This window comes from Pestalotiopsis fici, assembly GCF_000516985.1.
Source record: "Pestalotiopsis fici W106-1 unplaced genomic scaffold PFICI_Scf_8, whole genome shotgun sequence".
Taxonomy (NCBI): Eukaryota; Fungi; Ascomycota; class Sordariomycetes; order Amphisphaeriales; family Sporocadaceae; genus Pestalotiopsis; species Pestalotiopsis fici.
In genome coordinates this window covers 698,472-725,039 of record NW_006917098.1, presented here as the reverse complement: position 1 = coordinate 725,039, position 26,568 = coordinate 698,472, and the positions used below count along the sequence as shown (strand labels likewise).

The 26,568-nt window shown below is 47.7% G+C and overlaps 10 protein-coding genes across 10 annotated transcripts; 6 read left to right on the top strand and 4 right to left on the bottom strand.

Moving 5' to 3' along the window:
• Nucleotides 1-487: 487 nt before the first annotated feature.
• Nucleotides 488-2,752, bottom strand: PFICI_10926 (uncharacterized protein; the record flags this gene model as incomplete). Its single annotated transcript, XM_007839507.1, has 1 exon — nt 488-2,752. One exon carries the CDS (start codon nt 2,750-2,752, stop codon nt 488-490), a length of 2,265 nt encoding a protein of 754 aa, XP_007837698.1.
• An 845-nt stretch (nt 2,753-3,597) lies between these two features.
• On the bottom strand, nt 3,598-4,323 carry PFICI_10925 (uncharacterized protein; the record flags this gene model as incomplete). Its single annotated transcript, XM_007839506.1, has 1 exon — nt 3,598-4,323. One exon carries the CDS (start codon nt 4,321-4,323, stop codon nt 3,598-3,600), a length of 726 nt encoding a protein of 241 aa, XP_007837697.1.
• Nucleotides 4,324-4,953: 630 nt separating this feature from the next.
• Nucleotides 4,954-6,596, top strand: PFICI_10924 (uncharacterized protein; the record flags this gene model as incomplete). The annotated part of the gene is made up of 5 exons (XM_007839505.1): nt 4,954-4,991; nt 5,060-5,207; nt 5,391-6,290; nt 6,351-6,458; nt 6,516-6,596. The coding sequence occupies 5 exons, from the start codon at nt 4,954-4,956 to the stop codon at nt 6,594-6,596; spliced, it is 1,275 nt and encodes a 424-aa protein (XP_007837696.1).
• Nucleotides 6,597-7,640: 1,044 nt separating this feature from the next.
• PFICI_10923 (uncharacterized protein) lies at nt 7,641-8,189 on the top strand (the record flags this gene model as incomplete). The annotated part of the gene is made up of 1 exon (XM_007839504.1): nt 7,641-8,189. The coding sequence occupies one exon, from the start codon at nt 7,641-7,643 to the stop codon at nt 8,187-8,189; it is 549 nt and encodes a 182-aa protein (XP_007837695.1).
• A 30-nt stretch (nt 8,190-8,219) lies between these two features.
• Nucleotides 8,220-8,792, top strand: PFICI_10922 (uncharacterized protein; the record flags this gene model as incomplete). Its single annotated transcript, XM_007839503.1, has 1 exon — nt 8,220-8,792. The coding sequence occupies one exon, from the start codon at nt 8,220-8,222 to the stop codon at nt 8,790-8,792; it is 573 nt and encodes a 190-aa protein (XP_007837694.1).
• A 1,391-nt stretch (nt 8,793-10,183) lies between these two features.
• Nucleotides 10,184-11,925, bottom strand: PFICI_10921 (uncharacterized protein; the record flags this gene model as incomplete). Its single annotated transcript, XM_007839502.1, has 3 exons — nt 10,184-10,753; nt 10,941-11,652; nt 11,699-11,925. The coding sequence occupies 3 exons, from the start codon at nt 11,923-11,925 to the stop codon at nt 10,184-10,186; spliced, it is 1,509 nt and encodes a 502-aa protein (XP_007837693.1).
• A 3,011-nt stretch (nt 11,926-14,936) lies between these two features.
• On the bottom strand, nt 14,937-15,314 carry PFICI_10920 (uncharacterized protein; the record flags this gene model as incomplete). The annotated part of the gene is made up of 1 exon (XM_007839501.1): nt 14,937-15,314. The coding sequence occupies one exon, from the start codon at nt 15,312-15,314 to the stop codon at nt 14,937-14,939; it is 378 nt and encodes a 125-aa protein (XP_007837692.1).
• A 2,578-nt stretch (nt 15,315-17,892) lies between these two features.
• On the top strand, nt 17,893-19,249 carry PFICI_10919 (uncharacterized protein; the record flags this gene model as incomplete). The annotated part of the gene is made up of 2 exons (XM_007839500.1): nt 17,893-18,311; nt 18,367-19,249. The coding sequence occupies 2 exons, from the start codon at nt 17,893-17,895 to the stop codon at nt 19,247-19,249; spliced, it is 1,302 nt and encodes a 433-aa protein (XP_007837691.1).
• A 1,977-nt stretch (nt 19,250-21,226) lies between these two features.
• On the top strand, nt 21,227-22,559 carry PFICI_10918 (uncharacterized protein; the record flags this gene model as incomplete). Its single annotated transcript, XM_007839499.1, has 2 exons — nt 21,227-21,642; nt 21,701-22,559. The coding sequence occupies 2 exons, from the start codon at nt 21,227-21,229 to the stop codon at nt 22,557-22,559; spliced, it is 1,275 nt and encodes a 424-aa protein (XP_007837690.1).
• A 3,587-nt stretch (nt 22,560-26,146) lies between these two features.
• On the top strand, nt 26,147-26,416 carry PFICI_10917 (uncharacterized protein; the record flags this gene model as incomplete). The annotated part of the gene is made up of 1 exon (XM_007839498.1): nt 26,147-26,416. The coding sequence occupies one exon, from the start codon at nt 26,147-26,149 to the stop codon at nt 26,414-26,416; it is 270 nt and encodes an 89-aa protein (XP_007837689.1).
• Nucleotides 26,417-26,568: the final 152 nt, after the last annotated feature.

Sequence of the window (26,568 nt, the reverse complement as noted above, 5' to 3'; positions counted from 1 at the left end):
CTTCACCTGCGATCCAAAGCTCATCACCCAGCTATTACGCGATCCAGCGTTTGGCAAACCAACTGCCTTATTGGGCCTACTGAACACATTTGGGCCAACCTTGACTGGCACCGATGGACCAGAAAATAATGGTTGTACATGTTGTTTACCCAGTCGAGTTTGTATTAATATAAGCAGCCTTTATCATTTCTATCGCATCTACCCACTGCGCTAGCAGACCAAAAGTGAAGCTCCACTATGGTAGCTACTAGCTAGGCTATCATCGTGGATATAGATGCGTAGACTATGTCACAATTTCCTTTTCTTTGAAGGCTACATAATATCTGGTCCCGGACTTGATCATAAAATCTTGTACTATGACTACCTAGGTACCTATGGATGCATGCTGGAAACCGGCCCACTTAACTAGATGGGCTGTAGATTATACGCGGCGTGCACCATAGCGGATACTTGCTCGCTAGTTATCAGTTTTGGGTCATCGAACACATCATAAAAACAAGGTTGAAATGTCCTGAGAGTACCGCAAATGGAGAAAAAAGTCGGATGCATCTAGGATCCTGGCGGAGTCAACCACCGACGCACTAAGCAGGTGTAGGAACACGGCCATGGCAGCGTGGTACTTGGTAGTGTCTTTGATGGGCAGGAAATACTGCTCCATGCGTTCGAATTGGTCAATGATCTCAGATGATGGTTGAAGCAGGTGCGTGTCGCTCAGCGCAGAAATGGAAAATGAGAGAATCGGGACCGGCTCTTTTCCACCGTCGATTCCGTCAGGCTGAACCACATTTTCACTGTAGATCACAGACCTCAGTGTCTTATCCGCCTCCATGGCACCCTGTTGCTTCTGCAGCACACAGTGCTGGCCTGTCATGTGGTATAGGAGCTTCTTCCAGACCATTGACTCGATTGAATAACCTTCAATGTCCTCAGTCAGGCTGGCTAGACGAACGATGGCCAAGAATCCTTCAATCGGGTACGTCAGGCAGGGTAGCTCCAAGCCCGGGGTAGCCTGCCGGTTGAAAGCTACCCCAATGGTCGTCGCGAATGGCATCGTATCGTCCACCATGTTTGCAATGGGGCTGCCAACGGGCGTGAAGCCCGCTATGGTCGAGATTCCCGGCAGCTGGCACAGGGTCATGCAGCACGACTCGAGAACCCTAATGAGACTGGATGAGCCGGGTTCGTCGTTGGTGGTCAGGTCCTCGAGAGCGGAGCACAAGGACGACAGGAAGACAAGAAAAACGATACGTTCATGGAAGCGGTGCTCGTAGGCACTGCTGAGAAGCTCGAGCCACTTGCTGCGGTTCACCTCATTGTATAGAGAGACCATTGGGAGTGCTGCCGTGACTCGGTCTCCGTTCGGTAGCTCTCCTACCTCGAGGAGGACGAAGGCGCAAGCGTCGCAAGTCATGAACGGCAGAATGACATCCGTCTCGGGGTAACTACCAAGAACCAGAGGATACTTGTGTCGGGCTTTGCGGTTCGCCTTGGGAAGGTCTGGTGTTTCATCGTCGCCGTTCCTATTGGTGGATAGTAAGAGTGTCTGGATCGACTTGTGTTCGCCGCATAGCGCGCAGGTATCATAATTTGGTGAGAAGAAGTCATTATCCGAAAGGATTCTGGTGCCCTCAAATCCAGGCATGAATAGCAAATTTCGAGCGTGCTGTTTGGGCTTACTGGACCGCGCAGCCCTAGGGTAAGTGCTGTTGCCATAGCGAAGCTGGGACTGATGCTCTCTCTCAGCGCGACCTGACGTGTGCCGATGGTTTATTGGACTCGTCCGCCGCTCTGATTGCTCAGGACGGAGAGCACGCCTCTTTGATGCTAATAAGGATATCGGAGAGAGAGATGCGATCCTGACCTGGGCCAGCGACTTGTAGGTGATGCAAGCCAATTCATCCCAGCGGGTCTCTGTACCAAAAGAAGTGAAGCGTTCAGTCTCTGGGAGCAGACTTGAGAAGCAGCCTTTTGCCTGGAGAATATACACTTTGGCTGAACGAACATCGTGAAATAAGAAGATGCAATGCGGCGCCACAGCGAAAACGGACATACCAACTGACACGTTGCATTCTAAGGGAGATGATCTCGAGTATCCAAAAAGGATAATGACACATGCAGTTCCGTGTATCCTCGCCTCAGGTATGGCATTGGCAAATTTGGTTATCACCGGCTTGTAAATTTCGCCATCTGTCAAAAGAAACCAGAGATTCGACCTTTGGAGCTGCGATCTAAAGACAGGATTCTCGAGCAAAACAGAAGGGTCTGTCCCTCCGCCAGAATTGATCTCTTCAATCTCGTCGATTTTCAGCGGCGAGTGGGATTTATGTGACCATGGGAGGACGGTACATTGGTGCCTGAGGCTCGTAGAGTCGAACGTCGATGTGACGCTCATAATGGCGTCTTTCTCCTGTCGAATGATGCTCCCTGCCGTACTTCCGGAGATATCAATGGCAAAAGCGACAGTCACTTGGTTAACGGCTCGTAGTTCACCCTCTGGAATGTCGATTGGTGGGACTGGCTGGCAGTCTCCGGAGAGAGCGATGGGTTGGCTATGGTGCGGGCTTGGCGATGGGGGTTCACCCGCTGCGGAAAACGTCCTACCCAGTGGGGAACCAGGAACAAGAAAGTTGCGGGAGTCTGATGGAGTCGGACTCCTGACAGGTGACTCCGTGGGCGATGACATTGAGCTGCTATCCCGAGTGACCTGCTCCGAGTTGGAGGCATCAGCCGCGGAAAGCTGGCTCTTACCCATCCATGTTGCTCGTTTCAAGCGCAATTCTATAATAACGGTCAGGACCAGGAACCATTTGTCAGAAAGGCGACATGGGTTGTACTACTCTTGAAACTCTTGAGGATCTAGCTACTGGAACTTCCCCGTTGACGATTTGGAATTGGTCGGTTTGGTGTGGACACGGATAGACGGTTCTCCATGATTTTGCTATCTCTGTTTCGTCTTCTTTATCGTACCAGTGTCTATAGCTGAAGGTCCTCGAGGTCGAAATTCGGATCGGGACCTCAACCTTCCTTTTAAGATCATAACTGCGGGGCTGTGGGAGGGTAGCACTACTGTATTGACGGGCCAGGATTCTCGGCGCTCAGCCTCCTTGACCAATAAGTCCGCTGGATATATGCATCAGGCTCTGTTAGCACTTGCTTATTGAGTACTTACGTGATGCAGAAGAAGTCGCCCTTCTGCCTTACCCAGCACACAAAGCGTCTAGCCGTTGGCAGTGTCGGGGCATTTTGGCTTGCTGCACGACACGGTAAAATGCATTTTGGCTTGAATGTGGCTGCCAATGGCTCGGGACTCATGGACTACCTTGGATAAGGACAGCACGTTCTCTTGAAATTATATATGAACACACTACGATCGTTATGTAGTCGATGCTTTTAGCAGACTTTTGCAGTTCTCTGCTTTGGAATATATTGCTTCCCACTACTTTGACTCAGACACTTTTCTCACAGGAAATTTACGGTAATCTACCTGGTTTTGGAGAGTAGAGAATGCATTTGTACATGTTTGGACGGTAATATACAATTATTTGTCTTATGGTCGAGGGCTCTGATATGTTTGAACCGCTGGAAATATTGCACGTGCTACTGAAACCTGTAACTGGGTGAATACGTTGAGGGTGTTTGAGGTGCTATAGGTGGTGCGTCGTATCCAGAACTATAGTGAGACGTCCCCGAAATGCGAAAGATTGACACTGGGAATGGAGAGGGTACGTCAGCTACCGGCTCGGAACGGATTGGCCTGCTTTCAGGAGGAGCCCAGACCGGAACCCCCCGAGGCCTATCCTGCAGTCCAAGGCCTTCCACTCTGGAATGCAAAATTGCAGTCCCCGCGCCCTCGGCCTCTCTAGAAGTCGTGTCCGCCGCATCATTTTCAAGCCAGTCAGGGGCATGTTTGCTTGTGTATCGTTTTCTCCGCCTTCTTCTGACTTGACTGCGCGGTACAGCCAATCTATCTTCATTCTCCGACCTTTGTTTATCTTGACCTTCACGGCTCGGCGGCGTCAAACGAACGGATGAATGGGTCGCGCTATTTGAGGAATCGCTAACGCTGTAAACATTGGTACTGGCAGCGGCCTCAGGAGGTACCTCAGCGCTGGGAACTGGTTTGGTAATCTTCGTGTCGGAATCGTCCGCCTGTTCTTGGGCACGAGGCTCGGGCTGCATAACCGACCTGTCGGAAATTGAGGCAGTTTCAGAAGCATTGGCAAAGGCGACACCGACCGCGGCAGATTCTTCGTCTGGCAGAATCCATGACGGGTCAAGGCTGGACGTTTGGAATCTCTGTTTGCGGTGCTGTCGATTGGGCATTTTCGGTCAAAGCTGGTAAATAAGGGCCGGAAAAGCTAAGGTTGGTTTGATCCTACCGGCGGGGGGAAATGTTGCAAAATGGTTATGATTTGGCGAGAATCCCTTGTAGATTTCACTACGTATCACTGCTAATAGTTCTAGACAGGTCCGATGACACTGCCAAAGGCGAGGCAGGCGACCGTGCAATCGCCATTGCGGGCTGCTTTTTGCTTTTGGTGGCTGCGACCCTGGTATGTACATTGGCAGGTGGCCAGCCCAACATGGCTGGCTGACTGCATGGCCGAGCATTTACCAATTGGCAATAACCACGACACGGCAAAAACTGTACAGAGTACCAATAAATCTCGGCTGCGCCACCGCGCAGCCATGGGAGCCTCCAAGCTTTATCAATTGGGCACCCCCGTGCATTAGTGGCTGGCGTGCGGCTGCACACAGGAGAATGATTATTCAAGGGTTAATCCAGTCACTCATGCGTACTTGATATTTTACGAAAGAAGTGGCTCATCCGTGTAGTACAAGGCTTGTGGCTTACATATGTACAAAACGACAGAACTCGTCTTCGAGAAACGATTTTCAGTCTAGCTACCCAAGACTCTCGTCTTCACGAGAGCCAGTATACAACAGGCCAAAATGAGTGATCCCCAGGCAGCTAATTACGCGCCAGAGATGTGAGTCCTCACGAAACACCACATAAGTAAACAATAACGTTCACTAAAAAGGCTCTATTGCCTCAAAGTGAGCACGGCAACGTCATTGCCCAGTCTTTCAAGGAGTTTGGACAGTCTCAGCTTTCAGAAAACACATTGATTCACCATGTCGTCCAGAGAACCGGCTCCCGGCCGGTCAAGACAGACCTCATCCGCAAGGAAGATATTGAGGCGCTGGTAAGGCAACCTTTTCGATGTTCAGAAACCACTACTCGGAAGAGCATGAGGTTTATTCTTTATGAATAATCATCTATCGACGATAAGTCAAGATACGACTTGTTGTAAGCTGCCGCGTAGACTACCTTGATGCTGAATGGAACACCTGACACGAGTAGCTTTATTTATAAATATCTTGTTCAGAACCAGAAAGCTGAGGCTCCTATTGACGCCAATAAATTACGGATTTCTGAAGCCTGTTTTGGGGCACTCGCAGATCGACTGATGATACCTCCGGCATTCGTCTTCACTCTTTCGCGGCACTTCCTCCCTAACGGACGCGGATCTCGCAAAATACGATTGAACAATCAGACTGCTTTTGATTTCTGGTACTTTCTTCTCATCAGAGTCCAAGTCCCGGCAGGCGTGCCTGATGCCGCTGGGATACTAGACGACGCCATCGGACCCAGCCAGATGAACCCTTCCCATAGGCTCCCGTTGCCAGGCGCAATGGTCGATATCCGTCGGTCCTGTGTTGGCATATTCTCACGCATAGAAATGGTATCTAAGCGAGTGACATTTCTCGCCTTCGATTTCATGCACGGGGGCTGGCCCAAGGTAGCGCTGGAGCCGAGCCAACGAATAGAGGAGGTGATGAAACAAAGGAGGAGCCTCGGAGTTGACGCCGGCTATGGCTGCTATATACATCTTGTATATCTTAGCAGCGCTTCCCGTTGGTGGACCAACGCCTTGAACAGCATCCATGAGCAGCTCATCATCCACGAGCTTGACCTGCAGAAGGAGCTTGATAATGGCGATACGGATGGCTACAACCCGGCAGCAAGGCTGACGCAAATCAATCGCGCACTCCACTCGATCGCCGCTCACCTTCACCGGTACCTGTCTGAATTAAAGTCTCTGGAAGGTGTCGTTGTTGACCTAGTGGCACATTACGAGCCTGTCTACGATGATGAATGCTCCAGTGGCTCTGCCACCGAAAGCTTCGAGGCGGCATCGCGAGGATTGAGCCAGGTACTTTCACAGATTGAAGCTACGCATGCATTTGCCGAGGAACTCGAGAAGATCCAGAACATCCTGGCGCTTGTAAGAGACTCATTACTCTGACGACATTAATGGTTTACCTAATTGTATGCCCCGCTCTAGCTCTTCAATCGCATTCGAATTAACAGCGCGAATCTTAGCCACAAAATGGCCGAGGCGTCTCATGCATTGGCCGAAGAGATGAAGCGGGACAGCGTAGCTATGAAGACTGTAAGTCATTATAGTATTGGTAATTCGGAATCATGACGCCTGACTTGTTTCACGTAGATTGCTGTCGTTACAATGTTCTTTCTTCCAGGAGCCACATTTGCTGTGAGTACGGTTCCTCAACGGTTCCACATAAAGTGAGATCGAAGCTGGGCGCGTGATGATTATTCTAGCCATCTAACTTGGCTTTTACTAAACTAGGCCCTTCTTTCGATGCCATTTTTCGACGGAAATGAGTGGTTCTCGGACGCAACCGAAATATGGCTCTGGTTGGTCTTGACAATACCGGCCACGGCAGCTTGTTTTCTCTTTTATAAGGTATAGGGTGATCGAAGGATGCGGGCAAGAAGATAGAATCATCATTAGGCCAAGACATTTTAGGTGACATAATATTGAACGGGTCACGCCAAACAGCAAAAATGCCTGTTGATGACGTGTTGATAAAGGACAAGAAAACAATCATGCACTTGTTTGGTAGTGCAGTAACTTGACGGCTATTTCAGAGCAGATAGGCCCCTTCTTTTGTTTGATTATATCAGAACAAATTCCCGCCTCCTGGAAAACATCTTCGAATGAAACTGATGCATGGAAGCTGGGGGGTCCACGGCCAGCCACTCGGACCATACCAAGCTTTATTAAGAAAGCACCACCTTGATTCACAATTACTACCAGGGTCTCGAATGAGTGTTCTACTCCTAAGGTTCATGTGCCTCCATCGTCAAAGTACTCAAACGTTCCCAAGTGGCGATGTATATACTAAGACATCCACAAGTTCCACAAGCAGCGTTATACATAACGTAGGTTGAGTAACTACCGAATATTAGTGGACTTGGGAAATAGTCCGGTTTTACCCCGCCTTCCTGGTTTCACCACCTGCTGCCTATCCCGAATCTACTGCTGGGTTATTTTTCCATGCCAAATACCTGCGGACATAAACTACAGCCCCGGACTATATATATTTCGAATCTAAATTTTGGGCGAAATCACACTCACGCTCATGACATCAAACTCCACACACGAAGCGCAAGTATATACTGTGAAGAGAAAGCCTTGGCGACAGTCTCGAGAAATCCCGTTGAACGCTGTTCGAACTCCCGAGCTGTGAAGACCGCGCCGATATCTGTCACACGTCCTTACGAATCCTGCTCGGGGTTGCACTGATTCTCTCCACTACGTTTAGTGGCCATGCCACCCCGAAACCATGCAGCATACATTGTCGACAAAAACAGTAAGCGCCTAGAGGTCCGCCCGGCTCCGTATGTCGCCCCGGGCCCCGACGAGCTTGTCATCAGAAACAAAGCTGTCGCCATAAACCCGGTGGACGTCGGTGTGCAACTTCTCGGCACCCTGATATTCTCATGGCTCAAGTATCCTGCCATTGTCGGCAATGATGTCTCTGGAGTAGTTGAGGAGGTTGGGTCTGGCGGTCGCGCAAGCAAGCTATTCCGGCCAGGCGACCGCGTCGTCGGCCATGCCGTTGGCACGGACAAGCGTGCCAGCGGGAGCAGCGAAGCCGCCTTCCAGGAGTACACGGTACTGCGCTACAACCTGGCATCCAAAATCCCCCAAAGCTTGTCTCACGAGCAGGCGAGCGTCCTCCCCCTGGGACTATCGACGGCCGCGTCTGGCCTCTTCATGAAGGACTACCTCGCATTGCCGGTACCAAAGCCACTGTCTGAGACCGACGTGTCTAGGCCGGCCGATTCGTCGAAGAATGCAGTGGTCATTGTGTGAGGAGGATCGACCAGTGTTGGGAGCAATGCCATGCAACTCGCTCGGGCGGCAGGATACCAAGTGGTAGCCACCTCATCGACCAAAAACTTTGAATACCTGAAATCCCTCGGTGCGTCCTTGGTTTTCAATTACAAAGCAGCCAAGACCGTCCCGGCTATTATTGCTGCCCTGGAGAACAAGACCTGTGCTGGGGCCTATGCCATCGGTACCGGGTCTCTGGAGGCATGCATCGACATAGTTGCGGCGGTACCCGGCCGCAAATTTGTCACCCAAGCCAGCACTCCACTCGACATGAGCGACCTGCCCACGGGCCCGGTTGGTTTCATCTGGGCTGTGTTGAAAATGATGTGGTGGAACATTTCGGTCGGTGTCAAGGCCAAGTGCAAAGGCGTCCAGACCAAGTTTATCTGGGGTAGCGATCTCAAGGCCAACGAAGTAGGCTCGGCAATTTACAACGACTTTCTACCGGAAGCATTGGCTACTGGACAGTTTCTGGCAAAGCCCGACCCCACCGTCGTGGGAAGTGGGCTTGAAAACATTCAAAACGGGATCGATCTATGCAAAGGGGGCGTCTCTGCCACCAAAGTTGTAGTTTCTTTATAGAACATTTCTATTTAGTCGGCACAATAATCCATATAGGTAGCTCAATAGGGAGTGAACCAAGTATCAAGATCAAAATCAATCATGTGTTAAAACATCCTGTAGCCTTCCATTTTCGCACGTATAGCCGCGCTATATAGTTAGGGAAGAAAAGAATAACTTTATAGACACCCTAGTAACTAGCGCCATTAGGAATTGAACCTAATACTTTATATACCCCCTTTTAGTGTTGCGTTCACTAACAAGTCCCCATTATGCTAAGAGCTGCCCTTAGCTTTATTTAGTCGACGTTCGACTTATAACGTACGGCTAACGACGGCTTGCGATTTATTGCGTACGAATTATTGCGTTCGATTTACGACGTATCTTTAAACTTAAAAATCTTTAAAGGAATTAAACCCCGGCCTTATAATAACCTCTTAATAGGTATACTATTTAGCTAATAGCGCTATTAGAAAAAAATAACTTCATAAATACCCCAGTAACTAGCGCCATTAGGAATCGAACCTAACACTCCATATACCCCTTTTAGTGTTGCGTTCACTAATAAGGGATGTTAGGTGCTAGGCACCACCCTAGGTACTAGTATATAATTTTCCCCGCAGCTACTACAGCTTTCCGCTCTCTTCTGTACTTCACTTTTTGCTACGCTTTGCCATATCTAGATTGAGAGATCATCAACGCCTAATAATCATCAGTCTCGTGGCCTGTAGCTAGCTTCCATAATCGTTTTCCATTCAAACTTTCGGGTTCCCGTTATGTCCGTGAAGTCACTGCTACTTACCATCCAGGCACTGGCCTTATAAGGGACCTGTTAAAAGTAGTATCAAGCTCAAGGCTAGAAAAACCGAGTTACTACGAATTCGTAAGCCACATCTTCCAGAGAGAACCTCCCGTTGACAGGTGCCACGACGGCAAAGAGATGTAAAATGGCGATCTACATGTTTTTGCATTTCAATTATATTCGTCCACGGCGTTGGGAATGAGGCGCATAGTTTCAGTCAATAACTTATCATCCTGAACACTGAGCTCCTGCAAGATTATGATGTTCATGTAAATCAAAACGCTGGAATGCAACGACGAAAATAATCCACCACAAAATCAACCCTTTCGAGTCGCACCACAGTTTACATGTCTGCTTCTCAGCTCTCTCGTCTCACAATCTTAAACTGTCGGTGTGATCGTGCCACGCACCAACTTTAGCGAACAACTGATACTCTAGACATCGAGTTATGGAGAAGATTTGACATGTTCAGTGCTTGTTTCCTCTGTGTGTAGTTCATTATGTAGGATGTGTGATGCGGGAATTTTAGTAGGTGGAAATCCAAGAGTCCGATAATAAAATAATCATCGCGAATGAAATAACCGACGCGACAAGTCTGACACAAACAAGACTAACGACCCAATCGCTTGAAGAAAGATAATGAGCCCCCTTTGGTATTCTTCTTTGCTGCCTCGGCTTCCATCTCCGCCCTAAGCTTGAACTGTGCGGCCTGTTCTGCCCTGGCAAGCGTCTCAGCTTCCAACTTTTTACGACTCTCATCAGCACGCCTCTCTGCCTCAATCTGGTCACGAGCTGCTTGCTGGGCCCGTGCAATATACGCTGCTTCTTCCTTCCTACGCTCTTCGGCCGCTTGTCTTTCCTTCTCCATTAGGTCTCGGGTGACCTGTTCGGCCATGTACCTCGCCTCCTCGATCTCTATCTTGGCCCTTTCCGCAGCAGCTGCCCTTTCCTTGTTCAACAGCTCCTCTTGCCTGTCTCTTTCCTCCAACTTATATCTGAACTCCCGTTCGGTCTCCTCCCTTATCCTCGCCTCAAACTCCCTTTTCTGTTCCTTAGCCTCACTCTTTACATATTCAGCTTTATTAACATCAAGCTGTTTCTTCATCTCCAACTTTTCCGGATCTTCCCTGGGCGGTTCTCGGGATGGCTGCCTCACCGGGTTGGGTGGTGATGGCTTGTTCTGATTCCAATGATTGTCAAAAAAGATATGGAAACGAAGCGGTCTGCTGCGGGTAATTCCAAGGAAACCCCTGAACTTGTGGGTAAGTTTGCGCATTGATGCGTGGGTATTGCTCATGACCATATTGCGGTGTTATTGGCGGAAGTTCATGATCTAATCCGCTAGGGAATGTCCTAGGCTGGCGCACCTTATACAAGAAGGGATCCGCTGGGTTGTTCTCATTTCCACGAGGACTTGGTTGTGATCGAGGCATTTCTTGTCGATTGGGAAGGGTATACTTCCAACTCGATCCAAGTCTGTCTTCCATTGTCTCAGATGTATTTGTCATGCTCTCCATACCACCGTCGCTCAACGAGTCTTCAGACTGAGCGATCGACTGAGTCTCTGGGATCCCTTTCGATGAAGCTTTAGAGAACCTCTCGTCGATCGATCTCCGCAGTGTTGACCTAGCTTGTGGATGCGAACTCGGGCCAGAGATTATAACGAGAGCATAGCTAGTAACTGCCATCTGAACCTTTAAATGATCTGCAATCTCCACGAACTGGTCGTCAGAGAGCACAAGCATGATTTGGAGCGGTATTCTGGTGTTTGACTTATGCTTCTGAACCCATTGGGACAAGTCGACTTTTGAATAATCATAACCATTTTGGATGAGTGAAATCTCGTAGCTTTCGCTATCTCCGTTCTCAGAGTCAGAGCTTTCTGGACTATTTGGACGCTTCTCGTTGTTGTTGTTGTTGTTGTCGTCATCGATGGGAGTAGCAATAAAGTCGTTGTCCTTGTCGCTGGGTTCGTAGTGGTGTTCGACGGCTTGGTCAAAGATTTCAGCCTTGATGAAGTTCATTTTAGTGTTTTTTGCGGAACCCAGGAGATTTTCAATCTCTTCTTTAGTTTCAGCTCTGCCCGATGTTAGTCGAGTCTGTCGCAGTTGCCAAGCAAACTTACTCATCAGCGTCACCCGAAACGCGATCGATGGCGTGCAAGAAAAGGGTCATAGTCAGTTTCAACGAATCTAGAGATGCTCGTCTACTCGTGATTTTGGACTTTGCAAAAAGCCATCTTGCTTTTCGCATCTGGTCAAAACTCTTACCGATCCGTGGCATCAGCGGAAGCAGACATTCTTCGATGTTTCTGAGGGTCTTTTGGCCTACTTCATACTCGAATTGGACCATTCCGGACAATCACCGAATGAAGTAGAACAGATCACGGCCTTTCGTGAGCTGCTGGGGTGCATAACGAGTGAGATGGAGATTCTGATTAATCAACTCAGGGTGAACAAGTATAATCTTCTATCAGGCCCGACGGAGTCGAAAGCATGTTTTCAATTGCCACAGGTCTCCGAGTCAGCCAACACAACTGCAAATGGAGCATCGGCCAACGCATGCTGCTTATCAAAATCATGCTCGACTTTCGAAGTCATACCCGATGAGACACCTGATTTTTCGTCTGTGCAGGCAAGTGAGAGCTCGCAGACTCTTGGTCCAGCTACGACCTACAGACTAGAATGGTTCCGCATCAATGAGTGTTTATGCGTTGGATCATTGAGCATCGTTTTTGACTTTGAATGCTCGTCCTCCTAGAGCATACGCGTTCGAACCAAGAAATCCCTGTTGTGTGAGGCTGCATGCGGTAGAGAAATACATGCCGCGAGAAGTCTATCGGTCGAGGACGCGATCCCTCTTATTTCACAACAGTCAAACAGTCTGGTATTCTATATACGTTTAAATGACTAAGCAATGTTGGAAATCGAACTGCAACGTGATACGCCTTGAAACCTGATGGATAATCAATTGATGAAAAGGATTCTTTGCTGGTCGTCGAGTGGTTTATCGCGGGCTGAGATTTGGCTAGCATCTGTGCCATACTGCTGGACAGCAATTGGTTTTCTCCCATCGATCCATGAAGTAGCTTCTCAATATATATCTGTTTACTACTGCGGGAGAGAATCATTACCATTAGTGTACTTTGCCCTTTCGGTAAGCTGCTAGCCACTCAACACTACAACAATGGCTTGCATAGCCCAATCGACCTATGCACAGGAGTAGCCACCTTATAGTGAAGCTATCTAAGGTTAGGTCGATCGATCAAGGTCTAGCGAGAACCTTATAAGCGCTACGAAACATCCTCCCACCTGCCAAGCCACTCCCCAGTCACGAAAGATCAGCCATGCAATAACAACTGCGATGAACAATGTCGCACTAGCTGAGAGCGGTAGAGTGATTCTAACTCCATTTATAAGCCATTCTTCATAAATCACCAATCCTGGAAACAATAACTCTTCCAATCTCTGGCAAGGCTTCTAATAAATTTTGCTAAGCAAAGCCCTAAAAACACTTTAGCTACTATAAGTTTTAACATCAGCATACCAGGGGATATACTGGTAACTTATCAATAGACCCAATTCTTCTATGGATAAATTGAATTTGGCGAAACCCGGGTCCCGAAAGATCAGCTTGATCATAAGCCGGCGTTTCAATACCTCACGATTTCTTTATGCTTCGTCATGCTCTATATAAAGACACTCCCATCCTAGACCATACTCTCCGAAAATCGATAGACATTTATTTGCGTAATGGCGAGTCCTATAAATTGTGTCCGGTACACAGTAGAAAGAATCATCATAATACTCCGCCCCTTGCCCTTCCAATTCGCAGATCTTTATTTCTAAGTCTTCTACTTGGTATAGACCAATATACTCGCCTATATTCTCAGGTGATATTTGGCCGGCAATAGTGATCTATCAATCTCGTCAATAGAGCACGGTCTGATGCGCTCGAAATAGGAAACATAATCACTTCAGCCACCTCGATAGATATTACTCGATACCAGTGGAAGATCGATCTCAGCATTCCTCTTCTACTATACCAGGTTCTTTGAGCTTAATTCTATTGCTTAATTAGGTCTGCGGAGTCCTTTATTAACATAGGAACGATAGCGTAATCTTCCTGCTTTCCTTGATAAAGAAGTAGAACAAAGCATCCTGGCTGCACGAGAGTCTCCGACCACTCCGACAATTCGTTGCAGAATTGCTGTCGTTGTCCCTGCTAATGGCTCATGCTGCTCCTGCCGCCCGTCTGATCTCTGCGGTGTAATGAGGAAGCAAGAGCAGTGGATGAAGTCGTATCAGGGCCATTCACATTGGGCTCTGTGCGATGCAGCGTCTCTTGTGAGTCGGCAGAATCGTGGTTCCCTGGACGCGACTTCTTCTTGAGGTAGTAAGTGGTCATCATTGTGTTCCGGAACAAAGTATTAAAAGTCATCCAAACCCAAGCCAGGGGAAACCAATCAGATAAAGCTTGACGCATTTCACCCTGCTGACGCCGACAGATCTGATTCTCTGGATCATCCATAATGCTTAATATAAGATAAATGCCGGTGGTCCGTCATGGCAAAATCTGCATCTATATGGTAAGCTCAGTGCGCAAGGCAGATTGCAAGGCAGGCTGTTAGGCTTCAATGCAGAATTGTGGCTGCCATAATGCGTCGTCATCATTGGGTGAGCTGTACTTGTGATTGGGCGGGGGGATCAATGGGCAACTGCTTTCAGACAAGGATGCCAGACCAAGCACCTTTGGCCGACTCATAACGATACTGTGCAAAGATAGCAAAGATATCAATCTCTCTTAGAAGAAATTATATAGTCAATGTATCCATCTATTGCTAACCATAATACGTAGTAAGGATCGAGTCGTTTCCCCGACTCAAACCCGCGAAGCTTTGGGGTAGGCATCAAAAGTGGTAATTGAGGATTGGCAACATCGATCATTGAAGCACACTACACTACCATTTATTTATAGCGTAATATGACTTCCAATAACGCCAAAATTACTCTGATGAGGTTATTTCCTGCCAAGTAATCAGTAAAACCTCAGCGTCCCAACCAGTAGGCAGCAGGCAGCTATGGTGCAGCCCTCAAGGACACCATTACTATTGATAGATGCTTCTCACTTAAGCCAATAGATTACCGAGACTTGAACGAAGAGAGTTCTATGTACAGCTGTCCAAGCCCTTTGAAGTACGCTATAAATCAAACTCCCGATGGTGTGCCGCATCGTCATGGCTTATTCGGAGCAGCACATCTTCCAACAGAATAAGGAAATACAGGAACAACTTTGGCCGTAATCATAGCGAAGTAATCCAGCTATCTGTTCTTGTGTTCCTAGCATATCTTGTCACATTATGACTACAACTTTTTTGTCGCCAATGCCACATCGTCCGCCGCCGTATGACGACCCTTCTGAATCTGCTGGACTCTCCGCGCATGGTAGACCTCGAGGTCCACGAGGTCCAGAAGGACCTGACTCCCCTGGAACTCCTTGTGGGCCCCGAGAGCCGTTGGCCCCAGCTCGTCCATCAGGCCCCATGGGTCCTGGATTACCTTGGGGACCTTGCCGGCCCTCTGGCCCAGGCTGCCCATTGGGCCCGGGACGCCCATCAGTCCCTGGTCGTCCATCCTTTCCATCACGGCCATCTTTTCCATCACGTCCATCTTTTCCATCACGTCCATCTTTTCCATCACGTCCATCTTTTCCATCACGGCCAACTTTTCCGTCACGGCCATCCCGTCCGTCTTTTCCATTACTCCCTTACACAAGGTGAAGTCAGCAATTGAATGACGGCAATCAATTTCCAATTCGCTGTAAACATGAGTTGAAAGAGGATGCCTACCGGGATGGCCTTCCGACCCATGCAATCCTTGCGGGCCCCTTAATCCATCTGGGCCTCGGCTTCCATCACGGCCAGGCTGTCCTTCAAGCCCATCGGCCCCTCGAGGTCCCCGGCGACCGCGAGGCCCTCTTGGTCCGACACAACAAATACAACATGTGCCTCTATGATTCTTTCGTGCTACTCTGGTCCTGCTACAGATACACCAAGTCACGAGCACAATCAAAATACCAAAAAGAACACCAAAAACTGTAAGTGATGTCTGCATTTGCTTGTTTGAATCGTTTGTGGCGGCATAACTTGTCACTTGAGTTGCTCGTGCCGGTGGAGCAGTGTCTGCAGTAATATATCCCAAAAATATTGTCGTATACTCAGTAGTCGATACTCGAGGGATAGTCAGGGTCACATAGTGTGGAATGATGTTTCGTCGCACTATAGTCTCTTCAGCGGATAAATCCGATATTTGATGCTGAGATTGTAAAGCTGGCATAGTGTCAGGTACTCCGTGCTAGAAAGTTTCTGGCAGATGGATAGTTCGTAAAACAATGTATAAGCTTGTGGTCTGCTCAGCATCCGATAGTAATATGCCACGGAACGTACGTGAGCAGAGTTTTGTTGATTTTGACTCCAATATCTCAGTCAATCAACAATTCTACATCGGCTGACCGGCGATGAAGTTTTTGAATAAAGAGGGGGGGGGTCGCACGGCCTTATGCAGATTGCTACATCCAAATAAGCGTGCACACGTGTCGCTGCATTCGCCTGAAATTGCCGAGGAGACAAATGCGGTACTACTCACGATAGAGATCTCTCGGACGTCATTGCACGCCATCGTATATGGTCCAATGGGGAAGCACTTTCTTCTCCTGCCCGTTGACAATCCCCCCACCCTTTGTGCTCGGCCCGAAGAGCTCGAATGGTCCTCCGGCACGAACATATCTAACACCGGATGGCTTTTCGCCCCAAAAGCATTTGCTTGTTGCACAAAAAAAATATTTCCGTGGTTTGATCTGGCAAATAGTAATTTACATTTCCTAAATTCAAGGGCGGCAGGAGGATGGTTAGTAAAAGCTGGTGTTGCGCCGGATTTTCTGGAATTCGGTTTATTTAATAGCTGCGAAAACAATGCCGGCGACCATAAGCCCTCCATATTGTATCTCTCAATAAGCCAGAGAACCGATGGCTTGCATAAAGCAATGCTTCGAAGAACCTCCGAGAATGAAGTAGACCTCGCGGTGATACTACTACTGTGAACACAGCATATTATCATTTCTATAAAATGTAGACTTATTCTTAGAAATAGGGCTAGTTGGCGATCAACCATCGGCTATTTTCAAGTCCGCTAAAGCGCCTCCAGATGGCTAACTGGGAGTGCTAGCCAAGGTAAAACTGAGCGAAGAGTAATTACCTGTAGAAACTCCGTCCCTAGTGTATACATTCCTTCCCTCACTCATGGTATTCTCGGATCGTTGTTAAGAGCACGATCCTTACCCTGGTTCATCATCTGGATCGTCATGATCTAGACGATCCATAGTCAGGCACGACATCAAGACCACAATCTTGTCGACCAGCTGCCCCAACTGGCAGACATGGTAAGTTCCGTGGGGTTGGTCCAGAGGCACCAGACCCGCCTCTTGTCCTTCTTAAGCGCTCAATACACCAGGACCCATGCATGCATTAGTCAATTGACATTCGTCACCAAGACACTGTGTTTTCAACTCTACATATCACCAGTCAAAACACTTGATCTCGAAAGAATAAAAATAAGAGAAATAACTCCAAGAGAATTCAATCTATTGTATAATTTCAAAATTATTTTTCACATTTTTTATGGTAGACTTATGGCTGTATGAAGTTGGGCTATCAGCCAGCGAATGTCAATTGACTAATGCATGGCTCCTGACACTTGTTTGCCGAATGCATGGGTGCATGTTCGTGGCATTCTGGTGTCGGTCTTCATGGATAAGCGAATCCATTGCATGCTTTGATCGATCCTGACGAGGGGCTGACCTTCCCGCCTACTGGCTGGTGCTCGCTTCGGCTGCTGACACGGCACATCCAAGAATGATTTATAAGTGGTGCTCAAAATCCGCTAGGTACACCAACCCCACATAATGTAGGTCGTTGGCGCTTATCTATTCATACACTACTAATCGTCGTGGCTAAGCTCGATGCAAGCACCCCACTCCGCATGTTCTACTTCGAGTCACGTCAGCCCGCCGAAGTAGCATCCTCGTACCTGCAATTGCTCAAAACTTCAAGGTGATGATAATGCGTATTGTCTGTTTGTCTGTATGAATGTACGGCTTTCAGCCAATCACCTTACAGATAGCTTTACCACGTATGTACGAGTGTAACGCGCGGCTATCTCCTTTGCCTATATATCCCGCAGCTACAGCAGTTCATCGGCCTTATCACTAAAGAACTTACGACCTCAGTCTTGACCTTGACCGATAAATATTTCCTGAAGTCCAATGGCGGAGCCCGTGGGACTGGTTTCAGGCGTCCTAGCCCTTGCAGTCTTTGCGTTCAAGTCTGGTGCCCAGCTTTATGACACGATTAATGATTTCAAGTCCCATCCCCGCCAGGTTCGGGAGCTCCTTACGGAGCTATCGGGACTAGTATCGGTTTTGCAGAAACTCTCCAGGACAGGCGATCTGGGCCTTGACCTAGATCTTACTGCCCTCAGACTCACACTAGAGCAGTGCCGGCGGTCCTGCGATGACGTTCAAAACGAATTACTTACGTATTGCTCGCGTTCTCGCGTCGATCGGACGAGTTTCCGGGATTGGGCGAAGCTCAAATATTGCGGCGGCGACGGCATTGAGGGCTTCCGGCAACAACTAATTGGTTATAAGTCTACCATTACCGTCGTGCTGAGCTTCGCAAATCTGTGAGACACCCCGCGTCCTTCTTTAATAAAGTAGCTAACGGTCGTATATTCGCAGTCGTGCATCCGCAACTACGACCGAAGCTATCTATTCTTGCCGAGACCTTATCGCTACAACAACTACGGACTTGGAGGCTCACTTACAAGATGTTCAGCAGAAACTCGAGGTCTTGACTCAGCGTGCGGCTAGTGGTCCGAGTTTCGATGAAACTGTCCGCCGAAGCATGGAAGAGGAACAACGGAGTACAGAAAAGGGTCTCGAGTTCTGTGCCATGCTCTCACAGGCAATCGAGAAAATCCAAGTCGACTTTTTTGGGAACGAACAGAACTCCACCAATAGCCAACGCCATAACACAACCTCTGAAATGCTTTTTGGAGAAGGGCTGGATGGTTGTATGCACCACATGCGCTTCACATTAGAACAACTCGAGAAACGTCGAAAAACGATTACCGATAGCCTCAGCAGTGGTTCATCTGCGACTATACGCACTCGTGAACAGGCATCGCTGAATGAACTTCAAGCTGAAGCGAAAACCTTGAGACACTGCCTCAATTTCTGCACAGATATTGATGCAGTCCTGGAGTCCCAGATCAGCAATATTGAGAACCATGCGGAAGGGGATGATACAATTCAATTCATGGTTTCAACGAATGGCAAACCGGTCAACGGAAAGAATCGAGGCAACGGCTTAAGATTGAAACAAGCTGGAGGTCACTTTAGTGAAGAATCCCTACAGCAGTTGTCACAAGACTTCAAAACCATCAGTATTCACCATCAGACTGGACTTCAGGAGCATACCCGCAAAACATCAATGTCGGCGGACGGTGGTGATGATGTATCGCGTAAGCCTGAGCCACCTTTTGGCAAGCGTCATGGCCCGGGTTTCACGCTCGCGAAACATCTGGCATCGACCACATCTGCCGGACATGAAACAAATTGATATAAAGCTCTAAGCACAACTCGCATATTTATTATTAAGATATTCTCTCACGCAATCCATATGTAACATTGATCACGGCAATATCAGGCCGAGTGAGCCGTAACGCAATTACTTATAGCAGTCTAGACATTAAATGCTATAGTGCTCAAAATTTTAAGCCAACCTCGAATGCTCGCAACTATTGCAAGTACACGCGCTTTCTTCGCCGAATTCATCGGTTATAACTTCGAGGCCATGCTCAGGGATTAAACTACTGCTTTCAGGCCTTTTATGCATTCGTTGAGTGACACTTTGAATTGTGTGCGATGGTATGGAAATAATCTTCACAAATTTCTGGAAAGTTTTATCGTCAGCTTGGCGGTAGAAATGCATGGCCTTCTCCGTCATCTTGATATTCCTGAGCTCCACGCTCGTATTTAATAAGCATATACTGTAAGCATTATCGGACATGGTAATGTCTTTGAAAATGTTGCCCCTCTTTGCAGCCATAATCGGATTCAAGACGCCAGCATTAGTGATTGTGTGTTTCGGTGGCCTACCCTTGGAAGAAGCGATCTGCGAAAAGTTAAAGTACTGTTTGTAATTGATGCTAAGATCTCCTCTTCCGTAGGCCTCTCGAAGCTGAATCTCGATTTGTTTCCTCCAGTGCACGTTGATAACCTTCGCTATATATCACTAATGCGCTTATATTCAGAATCCCAAGCAGAGAATAAACCCTATCCTCTTCTCGTGAGGTTATGCGATTATTATACCAAGACAATCGCTCTTCAAATTGAGATTCTGAGAGTGGGCGTCCAAGTATCGCGAAAGATGGATTGCCTGTAATTCGACTAATAATTGTCTCTAGCGAGTCTAGCGAGGTCTTGTCTCCAACTTTCTATCCGTCCTTTAAAAGAAAAAAATTTGACGCTTAATGGTGCGAGCAGTTTTTAAAGCGTCCAGCCATGGGTGAACCACCTGCTTGCCTCGAACGCTATTTCCCACATCAATAGGTAGATTTCTCTATACTAATAACGATTATTTTTCGTGACATCCGTAATTTAGATATAGCAATTCTTCGCAGACTTGTAGCAGTTGAACATAGAGTGAATTGATTCCGTGAGCTCTGCAGAGCTTGCCTAATTGGAGTTTATCGTATCCCAGCTTGCCTCGCCTGCGCCCCTGCTGAATATCTTGGAAATTGACATCCTCGCACTCTTGGTCCGAGGTATGTGAAAGTATTGCATACTCAGGTCGTCCTTGCGATCGATGCCTTCGGGTAACCGATATCTCGCCGTTAGCTTAAAGCTGCAAAAGTCGCATTATACGGCGCTACCGGGATAGCAGCGGTCGAGATATGGCGCCTCAAGCTCTGTTCGATGGGTCTGAGAGCTAGTGATGCACGAATTAACTGCAAAGAGTATTAGATTAAAGCATGGCCATTCGATTAGGATCTTTCGTCTCAAGATGCACACTAGCCACTTGGTAACGCCTTCATCAGAGGTATAAAATGTGAAGTTGGTAGCATTAAAGCGATAGGTTAGAGCACCAAGGCCCCTCAGGAAGCACCCGGCTTTTTGTGGAGTCGAAGACCTACTGCGCCTCCTGGCGTGAGAAGCTGCACGACTGATTGGACTAGCATGAACCTGCCTTGCGGTGCTGCTAGAGGCCGAATTGGCCTTTTTTCGGAAGATCCACAGGAGATCGAGGGGTTTCAGTGCGCTGGTTCGTTGTAGTCTACTGTGTAATGCCTATATGCCTGATATACCATACACTAGTACGATACCATGTTGGCCTTTCAAGGATGATAAGCGATTGCGCTACGGGGTCGGGCTGAGCGCTAATGTCTAATGCAGCGCGAGTCAGTCCCGATGAGGTGCCGGCGCTTCGAATGAGTGATTTATAGCAGCACCCGCCCAGTAACGAAATTGTGCCTCCCGAGCCTTTGTTTCTTCTTTGCGGTTTATCCCTAGAGCATTAGCGCAAAACCGTGTCACGATGGCAGACCCACTCAGCGTATCCTCTGGTGTCATTGCTCTCGTTACATTCGCTTTTCAGTCCAGCGTGGCCCTATATAAGACGGTACGGAACTTTCAAAGTCAAGACAAAAGGGCACGAGCTCTTAAAAACGAACTTGGGGAATTGTCCGAGGTTCTCGAGTCGCTTCTGGAGACGGTGAACAACAACCCCGAGCTCGATTTTAAAGCGCTTCAGCTTCCTCTCCACCGCTGCGGCAGAGCCTGCGAGGAATACGGCGAAATTATTGCTCGATGTTCTAAACACTCAACAGCTTCGCGGCCTAGCTTCCGGGACTGGCTAACGCAGAAATATCTGCAAGGAGATATCACAGATTTCCAGGCTATGCTGGCTGGGTATAAATCTACGATAAACATAGCTCTGGCTAACGCAAATATGTAAGATCCTCGTTGCTATTCCCCGTTCCACGAGGGTTAACTTGCTTTGAAATCGCAGTCGCGTTGCCGCTATCACTCCCAAAGTCCTCGACGACTATCACGACATGATTCGCGATACCACCAACGATTTGCAGGAACATTTGCACCAGCTTGATGAAAAAGTGCGACGTCTAGCGGCTGGGGATACTGTTGTTCCAGCTAATGACGACATTGAGTGGCAAGCGATGCTGGAAGAGAAGGACAGCACTCAACAAGGTCTCTTGATCTGTGCTCAATTAGCCGCGCGCATTGAGGAGCTGGAACCAACAGTGAAGGAAAACCCTCAGTATTGGCAACGCGACTCGGCACGAAAATATGTCAAGGAAGGTTTGGGATCCACCAAAGGCTCGATTCAAGCTCTTGTATCCCGATTGCAGATTCATGAGGAGAGCATCAACAAACAAATGGAAACTATAAGATCAGTTCCAGCGTCACAGTCGACTGCAATACAGCTTTCTCAGCTGAAAGAAACGAGCGAAAGTGTTCGTCAATGTATCAAGCTTGTGTCAGAGGCAGATGACTTCGTTGGTCTCGAGCGGCGCAATGTATTTGAAGATATTACTATGGCTGATGACACCTACGATTTCTCAGTATCAACAGTAGGAGACCTTGTTACTGCCAGAAGAATCGATTTAAAAGGCAGATCACGGCACGTGGGTGGACAAATCAGTGATGACAGTTACCAAAAAACTATACTTGCTTTCACCAAGCTGTCAATGAGCAATCAAGATCAATTGAAAGAAGCCGATGAAGAGATCATACAATCAGGTCCTAATCAAGGCTCGCCCAATAGACGCCCTGAGGGAAATCAGTTTCAAGATCGTTATGGCAAAGGGGTTAAGCTTTCTCGTCCAATGGGCACGAAACTCTCGCCATAAGTATACGTTATGAACTGAATGGGAAAACAGCTGGCATGCTGATTTGGGTCTAAGATAGAGATCATAATAATATTTAGAAATCGCAATGGCTGATGAATCCTCGTCTATGATTCTGGGATTACTCAAATTCACTTTCTTGGACCTTCCCAAATGCCTTGCTTCTTGTTTTCGCATGATAAGTGGTGTATATTCCTAGCATTGGCCAGAGGCATGCCAGGTGTGTAATCCTGCTCCTCAGCCAAGTTCCTCGCGGCACACATCACGATTCGCACCCATCACCCGCCCCCTCGATTGCGCCATAGCATCGCCGATTCCCTCTCCAATCACTTAAATCATTTGATGCTCCTCTACATGATGGCTGAGCATGCTATCCACTTGATTACTAACACCGTTCCATATACTCAAGCTCCTCGCGTAGCTGGTCGAGTCCTAAATGCGGCCTTACCGTCGTCGAGCTGGCCGGAGAAATATTGCTCCGATAATATTACAGTGACAATGCCAGCAGAATGTGATGGTGAGTCCACATCAATGTCGCTCGCGTTAAGCTGGGCGTCTCGTTCTAAAAGCTACACAGTACTGATGAAGTGGATGTCTTTTCTTCATGAAGTCAGTTGTGCTTCCGGCGAATAGGACGTAGAACAAGTCCGATGCTCATCAGACCGCCTAAGAGAAATACCGAGCTTGTTAGCAGTTGGACCTGGGTCCTGGTTTTCATCCCTTACTTGCTATCACGGTCTTTCAGAAGGTTGATGGCCAGAGATGTAAGGCTAGAGGCCTTCGGGGTTGTACCGGGTACACACGGAAACAACGGGAGAGGTAATTCGGAAAGGAAAGGAAAGTGATACCAGCTACGGGGCCACAAGAGTGATGATCTTTAGGTTTGGATCTCTCAATCTATGCGTGGCAAAGTGTAGCTATAGTGTGGTGTGAAAAGTAGGCGGAAAGCTGTTGCAGCTGCGGGGGAAAGTCAGGTACTGATTGCTACCTAGCCTGGTGCCTAGCACCCAACAAGAGAGCAGTAAAATCATCCTCTGTCCCGAAACATTTTCCTAGAAGAAGCATAGTCATGCTTTTTGTGATCCTGAATTGGTTACTCTCAGCGTTTCCATGCACGATGGGATTGGTTACCGAGGGTTTGGAAGGTAAAAGACCTGTAGCCAACTGCATTGCCACCCCACTTTATTGACAAGATTGTCTGCAACATGTCTGATTACATCTAATGTGATTTCCTTTCTACCATATCAGCCATAATACCATCCTTCTCCCCGTTATACACCAGGTTGTAAGCATCATATTTCGACTTCAGTTCTCGATCCACTTGCCAACAAGGCTTGGAATGCCATGTGCTTTTTTGAGCAAACACGATGGGCTTGCGGGTTTTGGAAATGGGGCAAATTAGAATCTCAATGTGAAAAGGAGCACCGAATAGGTGAGACCTGCGGATTGAAGCTTATTGCTTTCACCATTCATATCGATGAATCCTGTCACCTTTGCTCCAATATATCTATACAAAAGCGTAAATTGGAGAAGATAACGAAAGATATCAAGAGGTGGGAAACAGATGGAAGGTATCCTGCGACAATCGAAAGAGCTAAGCTTGAAATGGTGAAGGTCCTGGACGAATTACAAGATTTGTGCAGCTACCATCAAGAGTCCATGACCGACTTTACAAGAGCATCTCTTGGTCGTAGGAAGGAAAGGTTGATAAACGGCAAATAAAGTCTTTGGTAAGTATGCCCTTGTCACTGTCCCATCGTTTTGCTGGCTGACGATACGACTGCCACTTCGGTGCAGGTTATATATAGGAGAATTCGGAGTCGAAGATGTGTTCAAGTCCATGTGGACGGCTCCATGGTGGATATAATATCCTGAGCATATACTAAGGGCTTCTACTCTGTAATACTCAAATTTCTTGTGTTTTTTAGCTTGGGATTTTTGGATGAGTGAATATCAACTCGAATCCTTCAGGTACGGGTGGGCTGGGTCCGCTTTTGAGGCCCCAGAGCACATCCTGTTTCGCAATGGATACAGTACGAGTCCTCATGATGTTAGGTTAGAAAAGTATAAAACAAGAAAATCATTGTGGGTGTGAACTTGGCAGTCCGTGTCTTTATTCTAAAACTGAAATCTTGAGTGCTGCTTTACTAAGGCAAATACCGAAGGATCTCACAAAGTAATTTCGGCTTTAATAGCTCGTTTTCTAATTCCATTGAGAGATGGCTTGGAGTGCCTCATCGCATCACCCCTTGCCTGACTTTGCATCTTCAGCGAATTGCTAGGGACCGCGCTGTTTTCCTCGATATGCGTACTAGGCATACGGTTAGAGATTCGGCCCGAGTCCGGCCCCAGACTACTCGAATTGGCTGCTGCACCAATCTGTAGATAGCTTCTGGAGTGTTTCTGCTTCCATTAAACAAACAAGCTATGCTAATCTATCCTTGGCTATAACTGTTTTGACTTTGAATAGATTTGCAGTAGTAGCACTTACTACCTGGTCTGTATTATTATCCGCAGCTACTTATCTTATAATGTGTATCTTGTGGGAGGATATTGTCTCAGAAGTCTGTCTATAGATTTCTAAATATTATCTCGAACTCCGAATATCTTGTTGCAGCTCTAACCGTTGGCGACCACGCTCAGGGCCTGCACTCGATGTCATTAAGTCTAAACGTGTCTGGAGGCGATTCTACTGGCTAAACTTTTAAGCAGGGGTTTATCGCGGAATTCGAGAATGGCAAAACTTTTGCTCGTTGCCAAGAGTCGTTGCAAGGTAAAAGTTGCCGGGATGATCTGAAATACTTTCCATGCTTGAAGACACTTTTCGTCTCCCTCCTTGGTGATGAAATGCATTGCCTCGAGCTCTTGAAGATTCGGCTTTGGGAATGTGATGGGTTAATGATTTTAGCTGTTGGGAATTTCTAGTGAATGGAGGTAGATGATGATTTTTGGTCAGGGCATTGAGCCAGGTTATATATACACTGAAGCTTATTTCAGTGCTTCTCGGAATCGGATTCATGTAGTATAACAATCGTTCCTGTCGCCGAACAACGTCTTTGAGAAACGCCGAGCATGTTCTTTGAAGACAGCAAGCAGGGGTTCGGTATCGGCAGTCCCAGAGCAAGAACAATGATTTCGACATTGAAAAGGAATAGTAAAACATGAACCTTCCATTGAGACCGCGTTGCGAAAGTCATTACGTTGTCCTGTGACTTTGACAAGTGTTGTTCTTGTACTGGTTGTGTTGCTGCCTCGCTGACTTGGTGCAGCAAGGACATTGGCAATGGCAGATGACTACAACCTTGTAGGGCTGAGCATTGGCTTCCCTGTAAGCTTCCCCCAAAACATGTCTGATCGCCATAGTCTGCATATCACTGCTCGTCCCACCCACACAAGAAGGCTCAGCTCCTCTGCTGCGCCGCTGCGCCGCTGCAATTCCATCATCGTCTCCACTTAATTTCAAGTATAAACCCGGCGTGATACCCGGAAACAAGCTTATATTTCATAGTGCATTTACTAACCTCTTAATATTCATACTTGACATAATTCTCCAACATTCATCACACAATTTGAGAAGACCTACCTACAATATGACGGCAACAACAAATGATCAGAAGCCAGCAGCAGTCCAGGAAGAGGGCAAGCCACAGTCAAGCAGCAAGCCCACCACGGCGAAGCGCAACCTGGGAAAGCCGCATGCAGCTAGAGAAGACTGCGGCTATGCGCACGCCGGCACGAACTGGGACATTGTCAATGCCGACAGAGCTGGCGAGACTTTGACAACAGACGAAGAAACCAACAAGAAGAAGAGTTGGAAGGATCGCCTGTTCAAGGGACCGGGACTAGGACTCTACCGATGAGCGACTTTTGAAAGAGGAACGAAATAATCTCTGGGATCCAGCAAGAATCACATCACCCATCACACCAAGAGACTCGCCGAAAATGCTCAAATATGGTAGTTGATGCTATATATGTACAAGGCTATAATGCATCCACATGACGCTTTTGCAAG